This window comes from Netta rufina (assembly GCF_964035555.1).
Source record: "Netta rufina genome assembly, chromosome: 16".
NCBI lineage: Eukaryota > Metazoa > Chordata > Aves > Anseriformes > Anatidae > Netta > Netta rufina.
Window position 1 is genome coordinate 10,505,334 of NC_140140.1, and position 26,652 is coordinate 10,531,985.

General features: G+C 37.8%; 2 protein-coding genes across 2 annotated transcripts; one reads left to right on the forward strand and one right to left on the reverse strand.

Annotated features, from left to right (window-relative positions):
• Positions 1-931: 931 nt before the first annotated feature.
• Positions 932-25,684, forward strand: RTF2 (replication termination factor 2). Its single transcript, XM_084296528.1, has 9 exons — positions 932-1,052; positions 1,806-1,900; positions 2,002-2,095; positions 2,333-2,472; positions 3,251-3,329; positions 18,811-18,924; positions 21,297-21,351; positions 21,435-21,527; positions 24,186-25,684. The coding sequence occupies exons 1-9, from the start codon at positions 984-986 to the stop codon at positions 24,371-24,373; spliced, it is 927 nt and encodes a 308-aa protein (XP_084152654.1). The 5' UTR covers positions 932-983; the 3' UTR covers positions 24,374-25,684.
• Positions 8,251-10,845, reverse strand: LOC311215435 (beta-1,3-galactosyl-O-glycosyl-glycoprotein beta-1,6-N-acetylglucosaminyltransferase 7-like; the record flags this gene model as incomplete). Its single annotated transcript, XM_084296580.1, has 3 exons — positions 8,251-8,477; positions 9,297-9,392; positions 9,870-10,845. The coding sequence occupies 3 exons, from the start codon at positions 10,843-10,845 to the stop codon at positions 8,251-8,253; spliced, it is 1,299 nt and encodes a 432-aa protein (XP_084152706.1).
• Positions 25,685-26,652: the final 968 nt, after the last annotated feature.

The following is a 26,652-nucleotide window of genomic DNA, read 5'->3' on the forward strand; positions in this document are numbered from 1 at the left end:
TGTTCCAGCGGGCTGTCTGAGCACTGACAGGAAGCTGGGGGCTCTGCCTTGCCGGGTACAGACACAAGGAGCTGTTCCTGCTGCTCTGCCTCAGAACAAGGTGGTTTCAGTCAGTAAATATGGAGCAAGGTGGTTTCGGTCGGTAAATACCGAGGCTTTGGACGAGCACCTCCAGCACACGGGCAATGCTGATGGTGTTTGGGTCGTGCTGTGGGCGCACACCTCACACTTGGGCAGAGCTGGTGTGGCGCCTCAGCGCTGCGCCGTGCTGTACGCCTGGTAACTGCTCCTGCGGACCGCTTCTGTGCCCGGCTCCTTTTTATTTTTCCTGATTAATTTATTGTGAAGTTCTATCTGAAATGTGAAGGCCGGGCCTTTCGGGTCTATCTGTACGTTTGCCCTGACGCGGGCCCAAGCCCTGTGTTTCTACAGCTGCCTCCAGCCTCCGCTCGTGCCCGCGGGGCAGAGACAGTCCCTCACGGCACCGCCCCCACCCCCTCGCCCCGCCCCGCAGCGCCGCCATTTTGCGGGGCTCTGCCCCCCTCAGCCAGACCCCTCACATCGGCGCGGGAAGCGTCGTCTCAGCACCGGGGGGGGGGTGTTACGAGTTTGGAAACGCCTGCTGTGGCCGTAAATCCTCCGGAGCGGGCGTTCTGCCTGCATTTGCTCACTAATTAATTAAATAAAAGAATAAATAAATAGAAAAAGACAGTTGCTGCTGCGCTAAGAGGGGGAGTGAAGGCAACCGCGGTTGGGACGCCCCCCCGCTGGGCGCTGTGGTAGCTTCCGACGGCCTCCAGATGGGCGCTCCCGGGTGGCCCCGCCCCCTCCCGAGTAGCCACGCCCCCCTTTTCAAGAAACCACGCCCCCAAGCGGCCGGTGGCTGCCGCGCCCCTCTCCGCGCGCGCCGGAAGTGCTTCCCGCCGCCGGAAGCGCGTCGCGTGTGGGGAGAAGGGAGAAGAACCCGGAAGCGCGGCGGGGCGATGGGGTGCGATGGCGGCACCATCCCCAAGCGGCACGAGCTGGTCAAGGGGCCCCCCAAGGCCCAGAAGGTCCGGGCGGGGCGGGGAGGGCTGGGGGAGGGCCCCGGGGGGCGTTCGGAGCGGCTCGGGCTCTGCCTCGGGGAGCCGCAGGGTGCGGGGCGTGCGGGGGGGGGTCACTGATGGGAGCGGGGGGGGGAGGCGGGGAGAGGGGCACGGGAAGGGGCGGAAAAATAAACAAGTAAATGGGAATAAGTAAATAAAAACGCTTCCGTTCCCTCTCCGGTGTGGTCATACTGCTCCGTGTGTCGGTCAAAGTCGCTTTGAATATCAGCGTGCCTTTTATGGCCGAATTTGCCACAAAACCCGCGTTTTAAAGTGAGATTCTGGAGTTTGTTTTTACAGCTGACGTCCCCTGATACAGTTGTTGCTTTTCCTCTCGTTATAGGAATGGCCCCGGTAGTTAGCTCGAGTTGGTGAGGTGGGAGGGGTGAGATCCAGGATTAGGGAGAAAAGGGCGGTGGGTAAGGTGTGGAGAGATAGTGACAGTGCTGAGGGCAGCGGTTAAGCGCAGGTGACAAAATGGAAGAAAACTGACTGAAAAAGTAGCTCCCAAGATGCAGAAATGAGCTCAGTAGCTAAAAACTAATTATGAACTTTCACCACAAGTTTTTGTTATTTTATGGGGTAGCTTTAAATGTAAAGATGCAGGTTTGGTAAGGTGCATGGGGATTTGATAAATATTTCAAGTGTTGTTTGAATTGATATTTAAATAATTTGTGAATAGAAAAGCTATTTTAAAATCATGGATATATTTTCATTCAGGTTGACAAAACTGCTGAATTGGTGGCAAGGTGGTACTACTGCACTCTGAGTCAAGAGAAGCTTTGTCGACCGATTGTAGCCTGTGAGCTAGGCAGGTATGAATTTCTATACAGATTTCTATATTGAAAGGTACTAATTTGTAAATAAAAGAATATTTTGAGCATCAAACGTTATTACTGAAAATTTTATGTTACAGGTTGTATAACAAAGATGCTGTCATTGAATTTTTGTTGGACAAGTCAGCTGATAAAACGCCTGTGGAAGCTGCCTCACATATCAAGAGCATTAAGGTAAAAAGGTTGTTTTTAACGCCAAAGCGTGCCACAAAATTTAAAATGTGCTGCAAAAGTTCAGTTGGTTTGTCTTCTCACTGTATATTAAAATCGTTAAAAATAGCAACCCTCAATGAAAAACATCTCTGGACATGTTGCCGTGGCTCAAAAGTCAGCTGTAAAAAGCCTAAGGCTTTTTATTTTTATTATTTTTATTATTTTATTATATTTATTTTATTTTTATTTATCTTGCAGAACGTAACAGAACTAAACCTTGCAGATAATCCAGCTTGGAGTGGTGATAAAGAAAGCAAGAAAGGTGACACGTACGATGACATCCAGTCAGCACGCTTTATATGCCCTGTGGTGGGACTGGAAATGAATGGAAGGCATAGGTCAGTATTTTAGTTACTGTTTGTAGATTATAAAAGTGAGTACTATGTTAAATATGCAGCGGGTTAAAAGTTTTAAATCAGTAGCATTACAACTCACGTACACACTTGAGCCTTTGTGGGGACCACGTGTCCTTCATTCATCCCATGTTTAAGAGGAAAGATGAAATGTTACCTGTGTCCTAAATCAAATTATGTCTGTAATAAAGGAGTAGAGAGCAATGTTTGCAGCAAAAAACTGACTTAAAGTTGTTTGGGGCTAAACCGTGGGAGACTGACATGGACAAGTGGAGGAAGGTCAACTGAGACATTTTGCAGTGGGATAAATTGCAACAAGGAATTCCACTTTGCCCTGTGCTAGGATAAGAATGAAGGGGAGGTGTATGTCTATTAAAATCCTGTGCTAGCATCTATTTTTTATGTTGCTGAAGAAGGATTTTCCTTAGCATTCTGGTTTAGGCAAATTACAAATTTCTTCTTCTGTACATATTAAACCTGATAGATGAGAGAGGTTTGGTTCACAGCTTGATAGTTTCAAAGTATTTCTTTGTTCAGTGAACGATTAGCCTGTATTTTTCCATCACTACTTACATTAGGTACGTATTAATTCGCACATCCAAAATGTGCAGATACCTTGTTTAGCTGCAAGCATATATAAAGAGAAAGTTAGCTGTGTCCTACCAGCTGTTTGCAGTATTTGTTTTGTGTTAATTTGGCACTTCAGGTACATGCTTCAGACGCACAGGGTTTTTTAAAAGTGATCTTATGCCTTTGTTTAAAGGTTTTGCTTCTTGAGGAACTGTGGCTGTGTGTTCTCGGAACGTGCTCTCAAAGAGATTAAAACAGAAGTTTGTCACAAGGTGAGATTTTCCTTCAACTTTAGTAGCAATGGGTTTACACGTAACCCACAGAGATAGATGTAGATATATATGAACAATTATGTTCACATCCACTATTGTAAGGCGGCTTTTTAATCAGAATATGCACATTGAAACGTGTATAAGTTCTGTTTTATGGTGGCCTGAAATAAGTCTCTACGTAGTTGTCAAAATGAATGTTTTTGCTCTCAAAAACAGTTTGGTGTTGCAATAATTACTTTCAAAACGTCGTTTTTCAAATATTTGGTTATAGTTTGTTTAAAAGAGGGTGATTTCTTTGTCTGGTTTGTATTTATCAGTGTCTGCTATATTTGTTTAAAATGATTACATTTCCAAATTACGTTTTGATCCCTGTATTTTGAAGGGCCATTGTCTTTTTTTGGAGGCAAAAAAAAAAATCATTTTCAGCAATTTCATGGATTGTTGTTGAAAATACTGGCCGTGTTTAATTTTCACAATAGTGGAGTGATCTCCTTATGAAGTTCTCTTTGGAGATGAAGGCAATGATTCATGTTGCAAATGCTCTCATTTTCATATCACTACTTTTATTTGCATTTGATTTGTGGTGACACTTGCCACAGTTATTTTTCACCAAATACCCTGATATTTGATAAGCTGTACCGTGTACTTACAATAAACAAGACCTGTGAACCAAATACTTTCTCAGTACGGTGTTGTATGTGATGTGAAATAGAATTAATCAGCTTTAGCCTCATTTTGCTGCATTCAGTGTTAATTTTGTTCTATAGAATGCTGCTATAGCCCTTTAGATAATGGCTCTGCTTTCATGTTGCCAGATGCTGCTTTATTTTTAATGTGTTTTTTCTCTGTTTCTAAGTTTGTTGTTGATAGATGGATGTAATGGGATTAGTAGATGCAGAAACCGGATGTTTTTTCCATGGTTTGGCCAGCCTAGTAATCTTATAAAAAACTAAATTAGTCCCACATGTTTTATGTAATTTTATTAATAATTAGGAAGTATTTATCATAATTTCATTATTTGCGTGCAAGTGTTTTTACATGTATGTGACTTCACTATATACAGAAGGATGCTTCTGGAAATAATGAAGTGAATATAATACAGCTTAGTCTGTCTTCCTTTCGTTACTGGATTTTTATTCAACAAGGCAATGGTAACCAGCCATGAGGATGTTTTAGTCTTCCCTTTGATTAAGAGTGATTCAGTAGATTTTTAGATACACGATGGTAATGCTCTCATTCTGTGCTCGGAATCAGGAAGAGGGACTGTAACTTTTATTGAAAGGATCATGAGGAACTGATCGCCATGCTTTCTGGTGGCTAACAGTTTTAGTATCCATAGCCCTAACTAGCTTCATTGACCCAGCACACTTTGTTTTTATATTGCAATATAGTAAAATGAGATGAAAGTAATGAAAAAGAAAAAAAAAAAAAAAAACTGTTGTGTGTTGTACGTATGCTGTTTTCATTTCATCCCAGGGGATGAGATTTCTAATATGGATGCAAACTGGGGAAGTGTCAGTCTAGATGTTTAGCAGCTCTTTTCTCCACTACTGTGAAATTCAAGAAAGCTCTTTCAAAACAAACTATTCTTGTGCGTTAGTCTCACCTATGAGCCTAGAGAGCAATCTTGATGGTCTGCTAATTTGTAAACAACAGTTCCCCAGAGGACTCTACCAAACAGATGCATTAATGATGCAGTAAAAACATTCGCCAAAGAATACAGATATCCGACAGCCTGAACGGTAATTCTGCAGTCCTCATCTTCCTACTCATTTGCTTTAAACTAGATAAACTGAATTAGATAATTAACATATTTACATGCTATAAAGATACTTAGCACAAAATGCTGTGCTGAAGTATTTGGGACAAATTTTGAAGATTTTAACTACTTAGGCTGAAAAGGGTTAAAAAAAATAGTAACTTGTGAATGCAAATAACTTCTAGTACATTTTTACAGAGACATATTTTGTCTGGGCCGTATTTTTGAGGTTTTGTAGAACAAGTTGAGAAAACTTAATCAGTAGGAAGTTGTAGGCTCAAATGTGCAGGATATGACTCCCAGTAGGCAGGAAGGGAAACAGCTTTGTTTAAGATACTGGAGTTTGCTGGTTATGAGTATTCTGTAGGAGGAAATCCTGAATAATAGCAGTTCTCTGCTGCCTCCTTCCTGCCTGCAGTTCTTCAGGAAGGGTTTTATGTGATGTAAAAAATATCAATTTAAAATATACACTTCTAAATTGGAACTATCCACCTACTATTGGTTTTGATTCTTTGTCAGAGCACTAAAATTAAAAGACCAAGCCATATAGTTTCCAATCACTGTGTTTGTATTTGATGGTTTCTTGAGCAAGACCGGTACCAGTGTGTACGTTCTGTTGAGGCTAAATGTAATTGAATGATTAGGATAAAGAGCAGCAGTGAGAAGGAGCTCTCATATCACTCAGTGTTGAAAATTCCACGGGTCTGGCATAACCAAAAGGGATGACCAGCTTCAGAGTTTCATGAAGCTCCCCCTGTATGAAGGGGGCAGGAGGCAGGGGAGAAGCACGAATTCCTTATTATAATATTTCCTGTACTTCGTATAATTAATTTCTGGCTGATGATCATCCTACAAACCTGTTTCTTAACCAGCTTTTTGAAGTGTAATCTCTTGCATGTCTTTACAGCTTCTTTTGGAGGTGATTCCAGGTTCAACAGATTTCAATGCACACTTGAAATAATACCTTAACTATTCAAGCTTATGCCATATAGAACACTTAATCAAATGTTTAACTTAGATACAGAGCTATTGAACGTGTGCCTTCAGCTTTTTAAAGCAGAAATTATGCATACATCTTTCAGATACAGAGTTAAGGTGTGTGCAGTATGTTATGCAGCGTAGTGTTTCCTAGAACACGGTCACATTGACAATTTATGCTTTTAGATCAACAGTTTCCAAAAGTTAGTAAACATTGGTTGCTGAGATCCAAGAGTAGTGATCTATCTACTTGTTTCACAGTAGCACATACAGGACTTTAATGAATGCTTCTCTATGCATGTTGAATGCTTTCAGCTTTCACAATTTTATAACTTACTCTTTTAATTGTTGTTAGAAGTAAAAAAAACATTTCAACAATTTAATGAAGTTGTGATCACTCAGTAATGGGTAAAATAATATTTCTCAATAATTGAGAATGGGGTGGCTTGTTTAAGATTTTGCATAGGGTTTTTATAGGCGTAGAATTTTGTGTTTAAAATATTAATTTCTTTAGGAAAGGAGAGTCACTCCTCAATGTTTTTCCTGGATTAACATGGCTAAAGTAAGACATAAATTATATTTCTAAGAGGGATTTAGAGATCTACATTTTTTCCTTATTTTTCTGGTCAGTTGCTGCAAACCAAGCCAGTTTAACTAAGTGCCTTGCTATTGAATTTCACCTTTTCAGTCAACTCAGAGGTGAAACAGTTGTTCCGTATGAGGGTGATGAAAGGTAAAAAAACCTAGGTGCTGGATTGTCTCCAAAGACAGTAATGAGGAACATTACATCCATGTTTTAAAAAGCAACACAGAGTAGATAAACACTGGGAGTGCCTTACAGTGGATTGGGTGTGGTTTGGAGAGAAATTCAGTCTGAATATTGTTATGGTTAATACATGTCTGGGACCCATTAGCTTCAGTAATGGCTTTCAGAGGGACTCTCAAAATGCCCAGTGTGAGCATGGTGTATGGCTTTTTTCCTTCCTATCCATAAAAAAAATCTTCATCAATAATTAGCCATAAGATAGGCCATGGGTTCTACATGAGACTGAGTACAGGGTTGAGCTTTTTAAGTTTCTGTAAATAAATATAGACCAGATGGTCCTCCTCTAGGTTAAAGTTCACTTGAAAGAAATTGTTTCCAAGAAAATTGTGTGGGAAAAGGAGCACTACAGTTCCAAGAACCTAGGAGTAAGTTTGTAATAAGAAAATTTTGTGTTCTATTGTTGGGTCATTTCTTGATTCATTTGAATTTTCGGAAGAATGTGCAGTCTTTAAGTTAGTTTTCCTGGTGCTGAGTTCAAAAATCTACTTCCTTGCTGTAGGCTAGTGAGAACTATGCTTGGTCTGCAAAGGATCTGGAAAATAAGATCTTTGTCCTAGATGGTGGTAGATTAACGCCACTTGTCGCAGACTGTTGCAAGATTCAGGGAAGTTTTGTTTCCCTACCCTGGGACTGAAAGGTCTTCACTCAGTTTTTCCATTGTTCCCTGGCCTCAGATTTCCCACGTCTCATTGCCATGAGCTCCTGCAGAGAATCAGAACCAGGGACTTAGAGGTAAACATGGATTTCAGGACCCCTGCTAATGTTACTGCTACAGACACCCTCGTCATTAGGAGCAAAGCATGAATAGTGCAAGAGTGGTGTTGCCATGCTACACAATGAAATTAGAGATGCAGATGGCCATGAAAAAACAGTGAAATGGACTGTGTCTGAAGTTGGCTGGCACCTGCTTCTCTACAAGCTCTGCAGTTTGTGTCAACTTTGTTAATCAAAGTGATGTAGTTCATAAAACATACAGCAGACACAACTTGTGTTCTTCATATTTCACCTTTGTTCAGTCATTACTTCCATTTTATTACTTTCATACCATTTTTTCAGCTGTAGACACACAAGGGGAACATGTATTTTCCACTTGAATAAGTCACGTAAAGGATTATGAATGTCACCTTTGTGTTCTGTAAGTTGCAGATTTAGATATGTCATTTTCTTTAAACTGATCCCTTAGCAGTTGTTGCTTTCTTTTACTGTAATATATAAAACTGCTTATTTCACTGGTGAAACAGTAGTACAGCATTAAAGCATGAGGGTAATCACAATACACCAAGTGAGTGAAGTCTGTGGCTAAAAATCTTGATGGGTTCTGTCAATATTTTGAGTATTTTTTTTAGCTGTTGGTTAACTCAAATGTTCAGCTTCATGTTGAAGTAGTTATCTTCCTGAAAACGCCAGTGATCTTCAATTGGGACTTCTGCCTGGTGCAGTACTTTAAGTCTGTGGCGTCTCTCTAGGCAGTCCGTAACAAGGGGATATGTTGCAGGCTCAAACTTGTTTGCAAACAAGTGAGGTGATTCAATAATCCACTGTAAATCCCCCAGTCCATAGACGCAAATGTCTCTGATGTAATGACCTGCAAAGACAAACAGAAGCATCTGAAAGCAGCAGAAAGCTGACCTGAATCACTTGAAAATATTTTGACTCTGTGCTGTTATTAATAAAAATTACCTTTTGAGTTCTCACAGAGCATTATTACTCTAGGTTTTAATACTAGTTGTTTTTTAACAGTAGATTTTTTTTTAATACTAGATTTGAAACTTGATTTTGTATCTCCAACTGCTTCAATGACACACCGTATCTTGTAGTGGGGCATGCTGAAGTTTTTCTCATATCCTATTTCTTTTTGGGTGCCTATTTAATCATGCAATGTTTTACTAAGCTGAGTTTTATGGTTTTGTATTTTAAACTTTTTTGTGTGTGTGGTCAGCACATGAGGAGATTTAACCCAGAGCTGATGTGAGTATCCGACAGTCGTGCTTGTCGAGTAAATCCCTTCACACTTCTCACTGAAAACTGATAAGCCAAGTTAATGCATTGGTAAATGTAATAGAAGAAGGCAATCAAATAAACAAAAGCTTGCAAACCTTAGCCACCGAAATATAAAATAGATGCAATCCTGCCGTTGCCCCCCTTGAATTATTGAAGTATTGTAACTGGAGGTTGAAAGAATGGTTGTCAGTATGTGGTTACTGTGAAAATCTTTGCAAGAATCTGTCAGAACATATTTAAATTAGATACAGTGGAGGAGGATGGATTGCTCTTTTATTCCACACTTCCAAAATAAAATATATATGGCTAGTGAGACACGTTTAATAGCTAGCTTAACACATAATACGTAATTTGCAATGAATGCTAGTCAGTGAATCAAATTCTAGTTCACATTTCACATTACCTTTGCAGCCCTTGTGTGTGGTGCCTTCTTGATCTTTCCATTTAATGGCTCGTATGTTTCCTTCCCAGTCTGCATTTGGTGTAGCACCTGGAGCATCTTTAAAAACAATGTTCTGATAAGATTCCTTTCTACTTATTTCTACGAAGAGGGATAATTTTCACTGCTGTAGACTTTTTAAGCATAGCCTTGTCAAGTATTTATTTACAGTTACTTACATCATAAGAAAATTATTTTGTTCTCTGTTTCATTTATTCTTTTTTTTTTTTTTTTTTTGTGAGAGCATAAGCTTTTATGTAGTTTAAAAAATTACTTTTTTAATCAACATTTTTGTAGCCTTGTAGCTAATGGTCTACTACAGCATAAGTAGTACTTCCTGGAGTTAGGCTTCATTTTACCATCAGGAGATGGGGTTTGAAGGAACAGCACCAGGACTGAAGAAATTACCATATTTATGCAACACAATTCGAGCAAGGTGGCATTAAGCCCCAAAATGGAGCTCACTAGCTCTCTGTTTCATAGACCCTGCAGTATTGGTGCAGGAGTTATCCACAGTAAAAATTGCATAAATCTTACCATTTAAACGATTCAGTGTGACCCAGTAGTGTTCGTCCGGACTGTATGTGTCTCTTGACCATTCAAGCAAGTCTTTTGCACGTGCATCAGTCAGTGTAAACTCCACAAATTCTTTAGTGAGAATGTAATAGGCACTACCGAAATATATAGTCAAATTATACGGAGGTTTAGATTTTATGTTCTTGGTTGGATACACGTATGACGTTCCAGAACGCACGTATTCTCTGTAACTAAACTGTGTTCTGTGTTTCATATGAAGGGGTTGGACTACCCCAGGAGTCATATTTTTACCATTCCATTTACTTTTGATGTATTTGATAATGTCTTTGTTTGTTTTAATGGGATAATCTTGGCCACACAGATTAATAACGTAATTCCACTGAATTTTGGATTGAACTAGATCTCTCATGCAATTAATATCAGCTTGTAATCTTGAAAATCCGGCATAAACAACATTTTCTCTTTTTGAGGAAATAAAAATATTTTCAAAGCAATTAACAATATTTTGTACAGCAGCTTTATAATCCTCTGATGATTTTTCATCGACATGTATGCAGTAAATATTCTGAGGCATATAAATAGCTCTTAGTAGCTTTACAAACATTTCCAACTCCTTGTGAATTGTGATAATGTATGCCAGTGAGAAGCTTCCTTCTTCAGCTGACAGTGGTCTTGTTATAAAGTGTAGATTCTTCAAGACCGTGGAGCAGTTGCATGGAGTCTGAATGCAGCTGAATGTTTCAGGTCGGTAGGTATTCTGGCAAACATTTCCAATTTTAAAAGCAGCAGTTTTCCCCATAAAAAGAGCTGAACAAAGTTCATCCGGGTAAAAACCACACTCTGCTGTATTTCCACTAAATTTCTGTTCATTTGGATCTTCGAGAAGTGTATCCTTTAGGTAGATGAAGGTGTAGATGAAGGTACAGACTGCAATGCATGCTAAAAATCCTGATTTTGTTGCATCAAGTGGGTTCATCTTTTATTATCCGGAGACTGTCTTCAGATCGTGTGAGGGTCTAGCTCATAAGCGAGAAGTTGATCCTACTTTGAAGCAACGTGTGCTCCAGCAGGTGAGCAGTGCAGTAGGTTGGTCGAAGTCCAGTCCCCCCCACAGGAACGGTGGGCAAGCTCTGTATGGGACAGCGTGTAATCTCAGCCATTGACGAGATTTCCTTAAGGCCTGGGAAACCTTAGCTTCTGCTGGAGGAACAGAATTTAATTCAGTGAATTAAGTCAGCAAAAAATTTATTAAATAAACAAAAGGGGAAGATGAAAATGCATTCTACAAAATGCGTCATTCCTTATCCTTATAAAGTCAGCAAATGTTTCTTTCTAACTCATTTTGGACCTTCCCCCCCACACACACACACATCTTTGCATTAGTGCTTTGGAAAACAGCACATGCGGACAACAGTCATCCCTTATTTTTAGCATGTGTACGTATCCTGAGATAAAGTATGCTCCTGCCTCCATTAGCATTCATAGATAACTGTAATTTACATTGCTGTTGACATAGGAGTTTTTCTTTTTCTTACTTATACCTCTCTTGTTGAAATGTCCGAAGCATGATAGTGCAGCAGTCCCAAATCCCACAGCTATTATGTGAAGTTTTGTCCTTGAAACATTTGGTACAGAGCTACCTAGAGAATGTTCCAGGGAGGGGAGGAAGAGTCCATCAGCTGTCATTAAGCTTGATAGTTAAGAAATATTTTATGTCTTTTAAAGAAAATTCATATGCTCCTGTACCTTATTCAGTGAATTTGTTTTTAATGCTTTCTGTTATTTTCACCTCTAAGTATTCTATGTTTTGCAGCTGTCAGCATCGCAACATATTTGCTATTATGTAAGAACAAGCATAGTGTTGTAGTTTCTTTGTGACCACTGTTGTGGTTAGAAGGATCTAGGTATTTGTTAGAAAATCAGTGGACTTATTAAAATGAAAAACCAGTATATGGCAGTCTTAGAAGCTCAAAAATAGAGGTCATTGGAGTTGAAGTTGGAAAGAAACAGAATTTTAAAAGCATTAAAAATACAGGATTTTAAGCAAGAGTACAGATCCCGTAAAACACTAAAATTTTGATATCTATTAGGCTGTTGGGAAGGAATGTATTTATCTTGTTATCCTTACTGGTATGCACTGAATTTCATGCTGAAAGAATGCCTCTTTTGCACTTAGCATTTCAGAAAGTGACTTTGTGTGTTAAGTGGAGGATTCATCCATTTTGTTTCAGTGTTCTGTCAACAGTGCTCCTCAGCCTGCATTGAATGCATAGGCCAAAGAAAAACATTAGGAAGTCAGGTCCCAGAAGATTTTTTTTCATCAGCTCCTGAGGGATACATTTACCGTGTAAACAAGCTTGATTGTCTTTCGGCCGTTTGCGTGAAAAACTTAAGCAAATCAAGTCCACATCAATCTTTTAATATTGTGCAGAAAGGAGGAGAACAAGAATGCCATTAAAAGGTAGAAGCCAGAATTTTTCCAGTAAAAATGAAATATGCCAGTGCTGTAGCCTGCTACCAGCTGACTACCAGAGCCAAGAATAGATTTGCGTAAGAGCCATTATGTGCCCAATAGCAGAAGCTAGGGAGAGGGAGTGTTTGTTAGGAAACACTGTTTTTTATGGACCTGGAGCCAGAAAAAATGTTTTATTCTTAGAAAATGATGGGGGGGGGGCATTGAGGTTGCTCTGAATTAGGGAACATGATGAGATCTCTGTGATCCAGCATGTGGAAAGACCACTCTGCACATAAAAGTTACACTGGAGACATAGAGCAGTTAAAGAAATCTTTGGGACTTCGTATTTGCTTAGAAAAGAGAGCATCTGTCTGTATATGACCAGTACGCGCTTCATGGTGTTTGGTTGCTTGTTTGGTTGTTTTAATTGAACACGATTTTGTGGATGGGTTGCAAAAGTTAGTTCCCAAGGGAACCAAGCTATAACCAGTTTGTTTTGTACACTTACGTTTTTATTACCCATCAAATAATAGCTACCAGGGATGTTTCAGCTTGTTAAGTATTTACTCTGAATTCTTCCTGTTGAATTACTATAGCAGCATAAATGTACACAAACAATCCGGTGTCAGGTAAGAGGAAACAATACCTTTCATAACAGTAAAAATGTTTCTGGGGGTTGACCAAATGATGAAGCCTTGCCTAAGAGAGCAGAATTTGACATCACTCAACCTCAGGATATGTTCACAGAATGCCAGCATTGGCTTTCTGCTAGTGTTTTAGCAGGTCTAGAGCTGAAACTGTAGCTCTTGGTCCCATTGTGTTGGAAATTTGTAACTGACGAGATTCATCTAACCTCTATTCTGTTACCTGCTGTCAAGGACTCTGCTACCATACTCACTCCTGCCCTTGAAGAGCAAGGGATCTTTCTGTTAAGATCCACTGTCCAGGCACAAGCCAAACTGTCTTGCCTTACGTTAATTTTATCATGCTAGAGTGCCCCTATAGGTGTTTATTGTTATCAAAACATCTCTGAAATCCGACCTTACATGGATAGGTTTTCTAAATCTGGAGTATGAAGTTGTCTTAATCTTTAGCAGTGCTTGGCATTCTTCAAAAAAAATAGCACACTGTAGGGATTTTCACGCATCTTTGTGGCTGCTTTTATGGGTATTACCTAACGGAAAATTGTCATCTTAATCCATCTCAATTAAATGTCAACTGTAGAGAAAAATGGAATTATGCTTGTACCTGAAAATAGGCCTGTAAAATATCATCTCAGTTTATAAAAACCCCATTACAACTTGCAGTGTATTTCATAGTTAGTAATGAATTGTTTTATAGTTCATTGTTCCTTCCTGCCATAAGATTTTGGACTGCATCATTGCATGTCAAATTTTCCTATTCTGTCCGTACTCTTTGTACTGGTTAATATTAATGGTTAGATAAAATTTAGTTTGTATGGCAATAATCCAATGAAACAAATGGTTTAGGAATACTTTGTCTTGTACTAATTAAATGGGCAAAAGGCATTAGCTCCTGTATTTCCAAATCTTTTTATGCCTTTTTTTGTCTGAAAGGTGAAAGATTATTCATGCAGGCCTTAGTGTAGACATTTCATAAGCAAGTGAATACTAATTCAGTCCTCTAAAAGTTTAATGTTAAAATCAGCACTTTCAGTGGATTCTACCTTTTTTTCATTAAGGCCAGGTGAGTGTGCTAAGGCTGCCTCTGTGTCACGTAAAAGAAAAACTTATTCATACATCCCAGTTAACTATCTTATAAATCTAAAACTGTTCTCACTTAAACATATTGCATCAGTGTTTGCTGATAAATATAAACAGATTTATGGAGGTGTACCTTCTTATCCTTAATTTTTTCCTATTTTGTTATATTTTTTTCAGAATGTTTGATCTTGTAACAATCTAAAACAAACGCTGTGATAGCTATTTAAACTGTTACGTTATATGGTTGTAAGGTACTAATTTGGTTGGACCATTTTTTATAAATACTTGTTAAATTCTGAGTTTATTGATACAAACAATACGTGCAGCAATGACCTTCTTGTACATCTCTAACAAAATTTAAAGAAAGCTTTACTGCAGATTTGAGTATTTTGTTAAAGTGAAGTGGTCTTTCTGAAATGCAGATATGGCACTTTATAAAAATTACAATATTCTGTGCTTTAATAAAGAAAAAGCAAAAACCCAAAGTCCTAAAATCTAAATTATTTAGTCTTACCTTGCCCAGAATTATCCAGGAGAAGGCAACATAATAAAAATAAATAGTCCCATTGTCCTTCAGCAAAATTCAGACAGCATTCTTCATTCTGTTGCTCGTGTGGAAGTCTCAACATAAGTGAAAAGGGGTTAAACATTAACATGCATGTTTTCATTTAAGGCTTCATCTGGCTTCCCGCAATGCTTAGCATATTTATTCTGCAGTAATGCTGGTTAGCCTCGGAAGAAACGTCCTCAGCTTCTCTATAATGAGAGAAAACTTGAGCTTTTCCAAATTTCTGTTGCCACTGTTCGGAGACAGCCTTTAAAGGACTGAAAGCCGGCTTTCAGATCCGTGGAGTACATTGCTGGTGGTTGTGAATTGCATTGCTTTACCACAGGCTCTAACCTCGGTGCTGGGCGATGAGAACTGCAGGGGAAACTCGCCTTTCTCTCCTCCTCCTCCTCCTCCCCCCCCGGTTCTTAACTGTTTGCCTGCTGAAACTTTCCGATTTGCAGCACACAAGTATAGGAAAGAATTGTACCTGGTCACTTCTAGGGTCTGAAGCTTAAAGATACTGAATGAGATGTGTTCCTCCTGAGCGGTCACTGCATTACCGCTTTTACTGAGATTTTTTGGGGGGTGGAGTCTTAACAAGCGAAAAAAATAAGTTTACTGGAATTACAAAGCTTTGGGGCTCTAGAAATAAGAAGGCTGGCATATTTTGGATACTTACAGATTAAAATAGTGTATTACTCAGAAATAAATAGGGAGAAAACCTGGAAGTAAACTAAGGCACAGCTGCAGGTACAGCCTTTAAGGGCAGCTCTGTGAACAGAGGCTTCAGCTTGGACACTGTTTTTGTAGCAGATGCTACAATTTCTGAGTGAAGTTTATGATCACTGACTTAATATGAAGGAGGCTTCTTCCACTCTTCCCGAGTTACCTTTTCCCCATCTCTTTGCCCCATTGCCACTCTCCTCAGCCCCTCGGACAAGTGCCAGAGGTGGTGTTCGGCTGCTCGTGCCCTACTGGCCTCCTAGGGAACGAGCTGCTGGAAAACGCCCTCTCCCACTCCATGTTTTTAGTTAAAGATTATTGTCTTCTCTAACTGTTAATGCGTCAGCTTACATGGCTGGTAAATGAATACTGATTTGGTCCATGGCTGAGTAGGATGTCTGCTCAGGCTGGTTTCTAAATAGGTCTCAATCCTACCTCAAGAGGTGCGGTCAGGATGCGGTGACATAGCCCCTATGTGGGTGAGAATTTCTTTTGGAAAACTGTTCATGTCCTTTTGCCTTCCTCCTAGGGGTTGTATTTAGGAGGGCTGCAGGAATGAACTTGGTGTTTATAGTTTGGGAAGGGGGTTTCAGGTCTCCATAGGATATTGAACTGTAACATTGATGTAAATATCTAGCTGTGGAAACATAATGCAGTTGCGTAACAGGCAAAGATGACTGGAGTAGTCAAGGATGGAACTACATGTTAGATGCTTTACACACACACACACACAAAAAAATGAAAGTAGCTTACAGCAAGAAGCAAGGTACAAATGTCTTCTGTAGCTGAAACGTGTTGCAAGAAATGATCTTGAATTAAGATTCTGTTACTACTGAAAACGAAACCAAAGAAAACACTTGCAAATTAAAAGGTCTTCATTATTCTAAAAAGTAGTCTGACTGTTACTGGTGTGTTGTTGTTTGTTTTTTTTTTTTAAATACAGCTTTTTTTTATTCATCTTCTGACAACTCTTGATACCTTTATTGTTCTAATGATTTAAAGTCTTTGGGGTGCATTTTTTTTTTGTTAAGCTGGTGTGTGAACATGTAGAGTATGTAGAGTACATAAATAAGTGAATAAAAGATTTTGAAGAAATTATTATTACTTGCAGACCCTAAATCCTTGTTGCAAGCATGTTAAACCATTTTAGTATAAACAGTTATGAATATGTTTTTTATAATTGGATCCTGAAAGGACATTTAGACAAAGACTATGCAGTTTATCCAGCATGTCCTTCAGCTAACATCCCGGCCTTATCCCAACCTTCAATTAACCTTTGAATCTCACATTCACATCTACAAGCTGCTGTTCTAATGCTTTTGTCCACTCCAGAATAGTGCACAAATTCAGTCTCATCTGTGAACGTCTCCTGTTCAAGGTGCTGCAAAGACGTTAAGGAACTACACTAGGCACCTTCATATGTATTTTAAATCCCAGTATAAACAAGGTACAGCAAAGGGGACCTTGTGATATCGTAAGACAAATATCTGCCACAGAACACCTTAGGTGGAAGGAACAACCTTCCTGAGTTTGCAAAACTGAAATTTCTTTCTGTTTTTTATCTCAGCGTTTCAGATTGTTGGGATAAAGTCCTTTTATTTTTTATATGAAAAGATAGCCCCAAAAAAAAAAAATTAAAACTTTGCATCGACCAATGATGACAATTAAAAAAAATGTGATGCACATCCAAACAACAAATAGTATCTACTGGAGTAAGTGAAACCTGGGAAGGTGGAGTTGGTTCTACGCATGTAACTTGCTGTACTTAAAGTGTGTTTGGAACAGTTTGGTCTCTGTAATACAATCTGGTTGTTGTCATGGCAAGAAGTTATCTGTTTCAGTGTATGAAAACAGGACACAGTCTTTTCCCCATTTATTGTAAATATTTTTCATTTTAGAACAGTTCCACCTGTGTTTTCCAGATGAGAACCCTGTATTTCTTTGCTTTTTTTTTTTTTTTTAATGCAACATTTATTCAGATTGGAGTCTTTTTACGTAAACTTTTACTTGCAGGAAATAGCCTCATATTTTTGTATTAACAGGTTATGCTTTAAAATATTGCAGAAATTACTTTTCAAACCAGTAGCGTGTAGGTGGGTGCTGTCTTTCAGGCTGTATTCAGAAAACATCCGACTGGGAATGTATGTGTAGGGCTTCTTTAGACTCAGTACAGCTCCAGTCATTTTCACTTTAGTAGAAAGATTAATGGTCTGTCTTGCTTATCTAGACTTCTCTCTCACCAGTGTCTGAGGTCATACTGAGCTGGTATTTCTAGCGGTAGCTTATTGAGTAACTATGGAAAAATGTGAGCTACTCACCCATTTCCTGTGTGAGACTTACTATTGCGCCTGACTTACATGAATATTCTCCTTTGTTGTCATTCTGAACACTTGTACTCAGATTAATTTTTTTTATTGTTCATCACTTGAGTATACTGTAGTTAAACAAATGAAAGGAGGTATGTACAGTACTACAATCCCTGCTACAAATGCCTGAATAACCTTTCTAATCCTTTGTTCAGAAAACATAAGAGTAGCAGCAGAGACAGAATTATAAACTAATCTTGCAGACAAGGAGAAAGGTTCTGGATTTACCAAAAGAACTTATAAAAAATAAAAAAATGAGATCCTAAAACAGTAAAACATCATATTCAATGTCCTGGATTTACTAGATGATTAAAAATTGTGCAGTGAAACATCTGTATACTCAATCAGAAAATAAATGTGAAATTACATGAAGCAGATCACATACAGGTAAATTAATAAGTACACTCTGAAAATGTAAAACTTGATAGTGTTCAATAAATCAGGTAAAGGACGGTGAGATGGCCAGGCAAGGTTAATGAATAATGCCACTTTCATGACCCCCCTTTTTATCTCCATAATCATTTAAAATAAAATAAAAAAAGTTTTCCTGTTGTAGCTGCTGGGGAGAAACGTTCTCTGGTGCTGTTCCTGGTCAGTATAAAGGAACTGCTGCTCAGGCGCTATTGCTTGTGTGACTATAAGTAAGTTGAAAGACATCTTAGAGCATTGTGTCATAATACTTTGATCTTAATCAAATGCATTCATAAATTTAAAAAAAAAAAAAAGACAGCTTTGAAGAACAAAATATTTTAATACTTCAAAAATTATTTTAGAATTTCCTGTACAAATTGACATGGGAGCTGCTTTTAAATGTGGTTATCACCAGTTTATGATTCACAGTGAAGATGAATATTCATCTTCCTTTTGATGAAGAGGGATGCTGTCAGTCAGTATTATTTTGCTCAGTAGTAAAAACTACGGAGATTTTCCCTTTGATGTTTTAAGTGAAAAGCTGTTTTAGACTGTGTTAGAAGAGAAGAACTATCAGAAAAGACACAGTGGTAAAGGGAAGAGTTAGGGAACACTTTGGAAATGGTAAACACAGAACTGTTAATTCTAACAAAGGTTCACCAGCATAAAGATCCTGAAGAAACTGTGATTTTTTGTCATCTTTTTTTTAAAGTGTGGTGTTCCCTTTCAAGAGGAAGATGTGATTATCCTTAATGGTAATAAAGAAGATGTGGAAGTGTTGAAGAAAAGAATGGAGGAAAGAAAGCTCAAAAGTAAATTAGAAAAGGTAATATTTTTATATATTGCTTAAAATAAGTTATTCTCTATAATGCAAATTTTGATCAGACCACATAGCTTGGTCTCCTGATCTTTATACCCACTGGAAGATGTAAAACTCATGAGATTCTGTGTGCATGTTCTGTTAACAGCAATTTGAAATTGTGTCTACTGAAACTCTTTTAACTAGCAGACACTGCGTGGTGCTCAGAAAATCATGGAATTAAGTGATACATGTTTAGGGGAATCTTGAGAGTGTGAATCATCATTGCCTGATGCTTCCAGCAGCGAAGACTTTACGGAGATGTTAATCACTTGACCCTTATTTCTGCGCTTGATTTTGTCTGCATCTAAGATTAGATGGCATACAAACGTTTTCCTAGATTCTGTTGGACTGAATGCTAGTTTAGTTACCAGCAAGCATGTAGTTCCTTTTCATTGGAGTCACTCACATGTGCCAGTACAGCACCACAGGGCATGGGCCTGGGTTAGCCCGGGCATGGGTTAAAAGCACGTTTTTAAAAGGACTTTAAAGACAGTTGAGGATAAAGTATTATAGATCCCAACAGATGCGCAATCATTCCCAAAAGCGGTCATTTGCACTCAATTTTCATTAGGAAGGTGTCTCTTTTTGTAAGTGAAGCACCTGTAGCTTTGGTTCAAATAGACTGGAAGCTGATGCTAGCCTTAACTTCTACACAAGAGAAGTACCACCAAGGTGTACTGAGCAGTTCTCTCTCTTACGGTGTCAGCACAGTTGCTCTTGGCAGCAGACAAAAAATTATGCTTTGGTCTTGAGCACTGTGTGGGCATTTGAGTGTGCCAGTATTTCTGTTTTAGAAGAGACGTGCATCACAGGCTGGTGCAGTATTTGCAGATCTCTCAGCAGGCCTCTTGTGTTTTGTCCTCAGTTACTGATGAGTTTCACAACACTTCCTTGCCCTGTTGCCAGATGAATTTTTGCAGCTAGAATCACTCTTCTCTGCTGTCATTGGCTCCACTGGTTATAACCAGAGATCTGTGAGCTCCAGCTCTGGTGTCAGTGAACAGTTACTGGCTTAGAGCCTGTATGCACTGCTGTTACTCGGTTCCTGCTATCTAGGGGAGCAGTCTGAGTGTACCAACTGTAGTTGGAACAAAAACCATAATCTACTTTTCTTTATACCCATAAGACAAATCATAAGGAAGATGCAGCTAGCACTAGTACTAAAAAATAATAATAATAATTCAAGTTTAAGTGTGTCATATGTGCCCATGCTGAAATATGTATAGTATACACTCATGTATAGCATATATTGACAAACATCTCATAATTCAGATAACATATACTGGGAGGTAACTCATTTTAAATCCATTCGTAATAACAAAATCTGAAGCACCTTGAAAAGAATATTTTTGTGTACAGTGGAGGAGGACAGGAGAGCCAAGTCTGCTTTTGGAATAGTTACGCTCTGCCACCACCTTCTGGCTAAGTTTTGCAGCAGCATGTGGTATAGTTTTGTTTTTTTTTTTTTTTCCCCAAGCATTAATTGTATTCTTGACAGCATGGGTTCTCCTAATTCTTACAACATATTGAAAGGAATTTGTTTTTTTGGGGGTTGTATAACTTCTTTGAAATACGTACCCCATTCTGAGTGTATATGGAGTCAGCTTTTTTGATAACGCTGCCAACAGCTGTTTTAATATATCTTTCTTTTTCAGTTTGACATTTTATATAATCAAAGCCAGTAATGAAACTCTTGCTGTTGCTGCTGTTTGGTTTTGTGTTTTTTTTTTCCTTGTGGTGTTTTTTTTTAATCTTGACAATTATGAATTAACTAGGAAAATCTGGTCCACAGATGCTTTTAAAAAAAATGGGTTAGCTCTTCACACCTTTGCTTCCCAAGCGATTTGCATCAAAGAGCCCACTTACTGAAAGTTACCCAGAAGGGATTTTTTTTATTAACTAAATAAAAAGAAGTAGATATAAGATGTGGGATTACTCTGAATTTTATATTGAAAAATGTCTGTACTGATTATGGTTAGCTGTGTCCTGTTTAAAGTCCTTCAGTTTATTATCCTGCCATGTGAGTTCAGTTTTGAATTACCTTAATGATTATACCTCCTTCCCCTGCAAAGTATACAAACCAAAATATCAGATCTAGACGGTTGAATTTTGGCCTCTATGTCTTTATTCAAGGTTCCTTTAAGGTTTCCGATACTATTATTTTTCCCCTATAGAAATAGTATTGAAAATATGGTTTGAAGTTTTTTGAAAATATGAAAATATTGAAAAATTATGTTGGGAACAGTTCCACTGTTCTTGTTGTGTGTCTATCAAATGCAAATTAGGAATTGCATATTCTTCAGTAAATCATTAGATTTCTATTTGTGTTGTTTCAGAAATCAAAGAAATGTAAGTCAGCAGAAACAGCTTCTCAGCAAGATACCACCGAAGGTAATGTCACAGCTATTAATTATGTTTACTCTTAGGAGTTGTGAAATAGGTTGATGATTTCATTTATTTTTTTTAATTCATAGAAGCTCCAGGTCCTTCAAAAGTCAAGAATAGAAAGGATTGTATCAGTTCCAGTTCTGGGGAAAAGAGGCAGATCATCTTCACCAAAAGTTCAGGTTGGTGATAATGCTTTGAACTAAATGTTGAAAAAAGTGAATAGTTCTGCTTAGAAAAATATTGCAGGAGAGATCCTTCTTTGTATTTTTGTACCAGAGTTTTCAGAAGCTACCTGGTCACTTCTTTTCTGACCAGTAGGTTATTGCACTCAGTTTGCATGAAGAATTTCTTAAGCTAGAGCTTTTCCCAATGCGTGTGTTTAAGTGTAGTCTCTTGTACATGTGAGCCCAGGTTTGAGTGAACGGAAGGAATTTTCTTTGGGCTTTTTCTTTACTGATTTATATAACTTCATTCTGAAACTGATTACACACTATCAGTTAAAAATTAGAGAAGATAAACAATATTTAAAATAATTTAATTTAGTCCCTCTCATTTAAAAAAAAAATCTGTTATTTTAACCACATCACTAGTCCTAGTGTATTCGTTAGCTGCCCCATACTACTTTGAAAGGCAGAACAGGGAGAACTGAGAATACAAATTTCTTCACAGCCTATCTTAATTTATTGTCTTTCTTGGTAATAAAAGGTCAACTCCAGTCTTCAAATGAGCCATGATGTTGTTCTTTTTTCAAAGAACCTAGTGTTTTGAACATATATCCTAAAGGCTGTCTTTTCAAGCTGGAGTAGGAAGCTTCCTCTTGAAGTTTAACAAAGTTCCTTGTTCAACAGAAACTGTAGTCAACTTTTTCTTAAAATGGAGTTTTGCTGTACCATCTGCCAAATCTACAAAACTGGCAAGTGCTGTGATAACTAACGAAAATAATATACGCTGTTAACTATACTGCATTTCTGCATTTTTTGCCATGAAAACAAGGCAGATTTGCTTGTTTATGTCATTCCAATGTTGCCGTGCTTTAAGTTGGTGGGAACCGACTTAAACAAATATGATGAGAGATTCTTATTCACACAGTTATATAGTCAAGGGTTTGGTGTATCTTTTTTTTTTTTTTTTTTTTTTGGAAGAGATAGTGTGAGGAGAATTAGTAGTTATCCTGAAGTTCAAGCAGTCAAAAAGTCTTCTATGGTGATTTATTTCAGTGAAGTTTATTAAAAAGTCCCAAGCTGATGAATTTTAGTCCTCCGTTTTAGCTACTAATTTGCTATGCTTCACTGGGAGCATTGAAATATAACTTCAGGATGTACTGGTGTATCTACAGTAGTTATGAAGGTATGAATAAAATTGCCTGTCCTTTGGTGACTCTCTTTAGGTAATATGTATTATTCTATTTAATGTCTCCAATTCATACTGATGTGTTAATACAGAAATATAAGAATGGGTGTGTGTTTAAAGGCTGTCTGAGGTTTTAAGGTGAAGTATTAAACTGTGTATATTACAGCCACAGGAAAAGTCAGAATCATTTGTTTGAAGAATCTAAATTTATCTACACTTCATTGTTTAATTATTCTATGTGATAAGCTGAGAGAATTTCCATTAGAAATGTCTAACCTGCCACTTTCTGTTTTTATAAGGGCTAAGCTTTTAGACGTGTTTCGTTTGTGATTATTATAATTGCTTTAAGTTGTTGAGGAACTTAGTAATGCTAATAACACGATGTATTTTTCTTTTCCAATAACATAAAGGAGAAAAATATGCCTTTTGAAATGTCAGGTCATTGGTTTGTTTCTGACAGCAGTTACATTGACCAGTAGGGGAATAAGAGGAGAGAGGGAAAATGAAGAAAAAACATGGGGTGAGGAATGCCAGTAGCATAGGAATTAATTTGTGAACATGGCACCCTAAGGTTTCTGGACTTCCAGCATATGTATTCAGTCTTTCAAATCCAGTGTTTAGTAATTCTTTCCAGACAACTATTAGTGGCATTAAAAGCAGCATTCTCCAAATACAAAAAGGGTCTGATATATGATGCTTAAGATTGCACATAAAATTCCTATGACTACATGCAGAAATTGGATAAGTGCATTTTCAGACAGGCTCCATGCTAATTATTTACATGCAGTTGTGCCTAAATTATACTAAATATGTAGAGTTTCTGCAGACCTTTCTGTGTTCATTTCTTTGCATGAGAGATTTGACACATGCTTTTAAAACACTGTCCTCCTACTTCAGAGAAGGCTGAGTAGTCATTAAGAAAGAGTTCTTTTTTTGTAACACTAAATATAACACTGAGAGAAATGGTGTGAGAAGTGGAGGAATGGACACTTTCCTATCCCAGATATTAAAAAAAAAAAAAAAAAAAAAAAAAAAGTAGGTGAAGTTGTTGGTCATGAATGACTTTGCACAGAATAAAGAGAGTAGATTCCCTGGGGATAGTATGTCACAAGTTTGGCTTTTGTCATTTGATAGCTAATTTTCAAACAGTACTTCAGGGTGATGGAATACTTTAATGTTTCTTAAGATTGGAGTTCAGAGCCATTTTTCATCTGGAGGAATAAATGTTGTCAGTACTGAATTACAGTGCAAGGGTTTGCACAAGTAGGAAGGAATTACTCTCTTCAAGGTTTGTAAATGCATTTTGAGCATAAATTTTGTAAGCTAAGGACATGCTTGCTATTGAGATCAATTATAGGATATTTTTGTGATAGCCATGAAAAAATGTATGTACTCCATGTCTGTACACATAACTACAAAAAAAAAAATCCTTAATAACAGCTCACAATTGGAAAAATGTATGTTTGACTCTATTCCTTTTTCTCTAGGAGATAATGGAAGTCCATCTGTCCCAGGAAAAGTCAATAAGGCGGCTTCTACTACCACGAAGAGATCCATCGCAGACAGCGAGGAGAAATCTGAGGCATACAAATCTATTTTTACATCACACAGCTCAGCAAAACGTTCAAAGGAAGAGTGTTCCAATTGGGTTACTCACACAGCATACTGTTTCTGAAACAATGATGAGCCTGATCCTAATGTTCATTACTGCTTTCCTTCCCTAAGGCTTTTTCTGTACAACTCTAATACAGAACAGTTGTTGTAATCTGATGTTATCTGGAATTACTCAGTTCGCAAGTAGTTTATAAACTTATGAATAGCTAATGAACTTGTGTTAGTTGCAACTTTTGTTAAATAAGAAATAGATTACCAGAGTCCATGTTGTATCAGCAGACCTCATTCTAAAATGATGGATTATTTACACAACTGGTTTTTTGTTCCCTCAGCTGGATGCTGTCGTTCCCGGTCACAGTGTCTCAGTACTAGAAATAAGGATAAGAGGATATGCCTGCTGTCCTCGTCTGTTGAAATCTGCTGCAAATGTGTTTGAATTTTTCATTGTATTGGTACAGAAATTCAGCCTTTTGAGACTTTCTGACAGTAAAAGAAGCAATAATGCTTTCCTTTTGAAGTATCGATCTTTGCTCCCAGTGGAACTGTTATGTTTCTTAAGGGGCCTGTAGGCACTTTCAAGTACTATACATTTTGTTGGTGTATATGGAAGCATTATGTTTGTACAAATGTTTGTACAAACAGCAAAGTAGCTGTACAATATTCTTATTGTATGTGTTGTAATCTGCTTTTAATAACATACTTTCATAGTTAATCATTAGATATAAAGGTGAGCCTGTACTAATGAGTTTTTGGTTTTCCAAAAAGGCTTGGGAGGTTTCTTAGTGGTGGTGTTTGTAAAGCTAGAAGTATCAGTATATCTGAGCTTTGATTCTTCTGTTAGAGAATCAGAATAGAGTGGAACAAAAGTGTGAGTTTTCTTACTCATCTGCTGAAACAGTAAGGTTCTGTGTCATCTGTGAGGAGGAATTTGCCTTTCTGGGCTGAATTAAATTCAGCAGTTTACTTGAAAATATGAATATTTATACAGGGAGAGAGAAAAGCATGCCTAGTAAAAGAATAGAAATGGACAGATCTTAGCTGGATTTTTAGGGAGAAAATAAATATGGTATGTGCCATGCAAATCAGAAACCCGTTGGTAGCCGATGGAGGGAACCCTTCAAGGCTGAAGTTGCTGTCTGAGAACATTTCTCTTTCACTTTGTGGGCAACAGAAACGTGTGACTTCGAGAACATCTGTAGTACACATTATTTTATTTTCTGACAAAATTCTCCACCACAAACGACTATTTGACTGTTAACTGCTGGTTACAGGAAAATACAGCATTATAGTACTTCACTGAGTTTTGCTTTTGTATCTGTGCTTTTTATTCCTGTGACTTTGATATAAATAAAACTTGCTCTTGTCGTATGACCGTAACGCATCATGTTCAGTTGAACAGACACACAAATGCTTATTTTGTTAATGTTAGAACATAACTTTTTAATGGTAGCCATTGTGTAATGCCATAGGCTTTCATTTAGCCCTTTTCTTCTTAGCTTTTCTCCAAACACAGGAATCCTACTAAAATGTTCATGTTCCATAGCAATCAGCGGTTGAATATTTGAATCCAGTACCATCGAGATGAAATGACCAGGGAGAGGGACAAATGCTTTTCACCTGTATTCCTCTTCAAAGAAATGAAAGCTGCTTTTATGATCTTGGCTCAAACTAACAGAATAGAAATGCAGGAAGTAGGAGGATTTTAAAACCACTGCATGATGTTACATTGTTACCTTTGTATGTGAAAATAGTTAATTATCCTCATAATTTATTTTTTAAACTGTCCCCATTTATAATTGGCAATAATTAATCAGGAATTAAAACACTGTGTTTATATTTGCATAGGTGGTCTTTGTGATACAAGTGCGTTGAAAGAAACTGGTAGGACTTTATTATTTTGATAGGTGTAAGAAGCCAATGTTTATTGGCTTGTTGTAGAATTTATATGGCGGTGAGCATTTTTGTTTTCCGAAGATGTGAATGCATATATCCATCACATCAAACAGTTTGAGGTTCACTTGAGCTTCCAGGAAGCAAACAGACATACTTTATATGCATGCCTAATAATCGGCTTTGTTCTCCCTCTTTTGTATTCTTTTCCTGTTCATTATTATCCTTCATTATTTGTTAGTTAACGATAATGAAGTTAATGCACTAATATATATACCATGGCTGTCCCTTTACTTGCAGTCTAATTCAGTTTTGACAATACAAGTTAGTCTTATTAGTATTTTATAGGAGTCTATTTTTCTTTCATTTAAATCAGTTATAAATCTTGAGGCAAATTAACAGAGTTACCTTAATGCTTTTGATTTAGCTGTTACTCAGCTAAAGAATAGG

Bases quoted from the DNA above. Each gene is read 5' to 3' on its own strand.
- RTF2 (XM_084296528.1), top strand. From the start codon at position 984: ATGGGGTGCGATGGCGGCACCATCCCCAAGCGGCACGAGCTGGTCAAG. The intron at 1,053-1,805 runs GTCCGGGCGGGG...ATTTTCATTCAG, and splicing joins GGCCCCCCAAGGCCCAGAAG to GTTGACAAAACTGCTGAATT. The intron at 18,925-21,296 runs GTAATATTTTTA...GTGTTGTTTCAG, and splicing joins TCAAAAGTAAATTAGAAAAG to AAATCAAAGAAATGTAAGTC.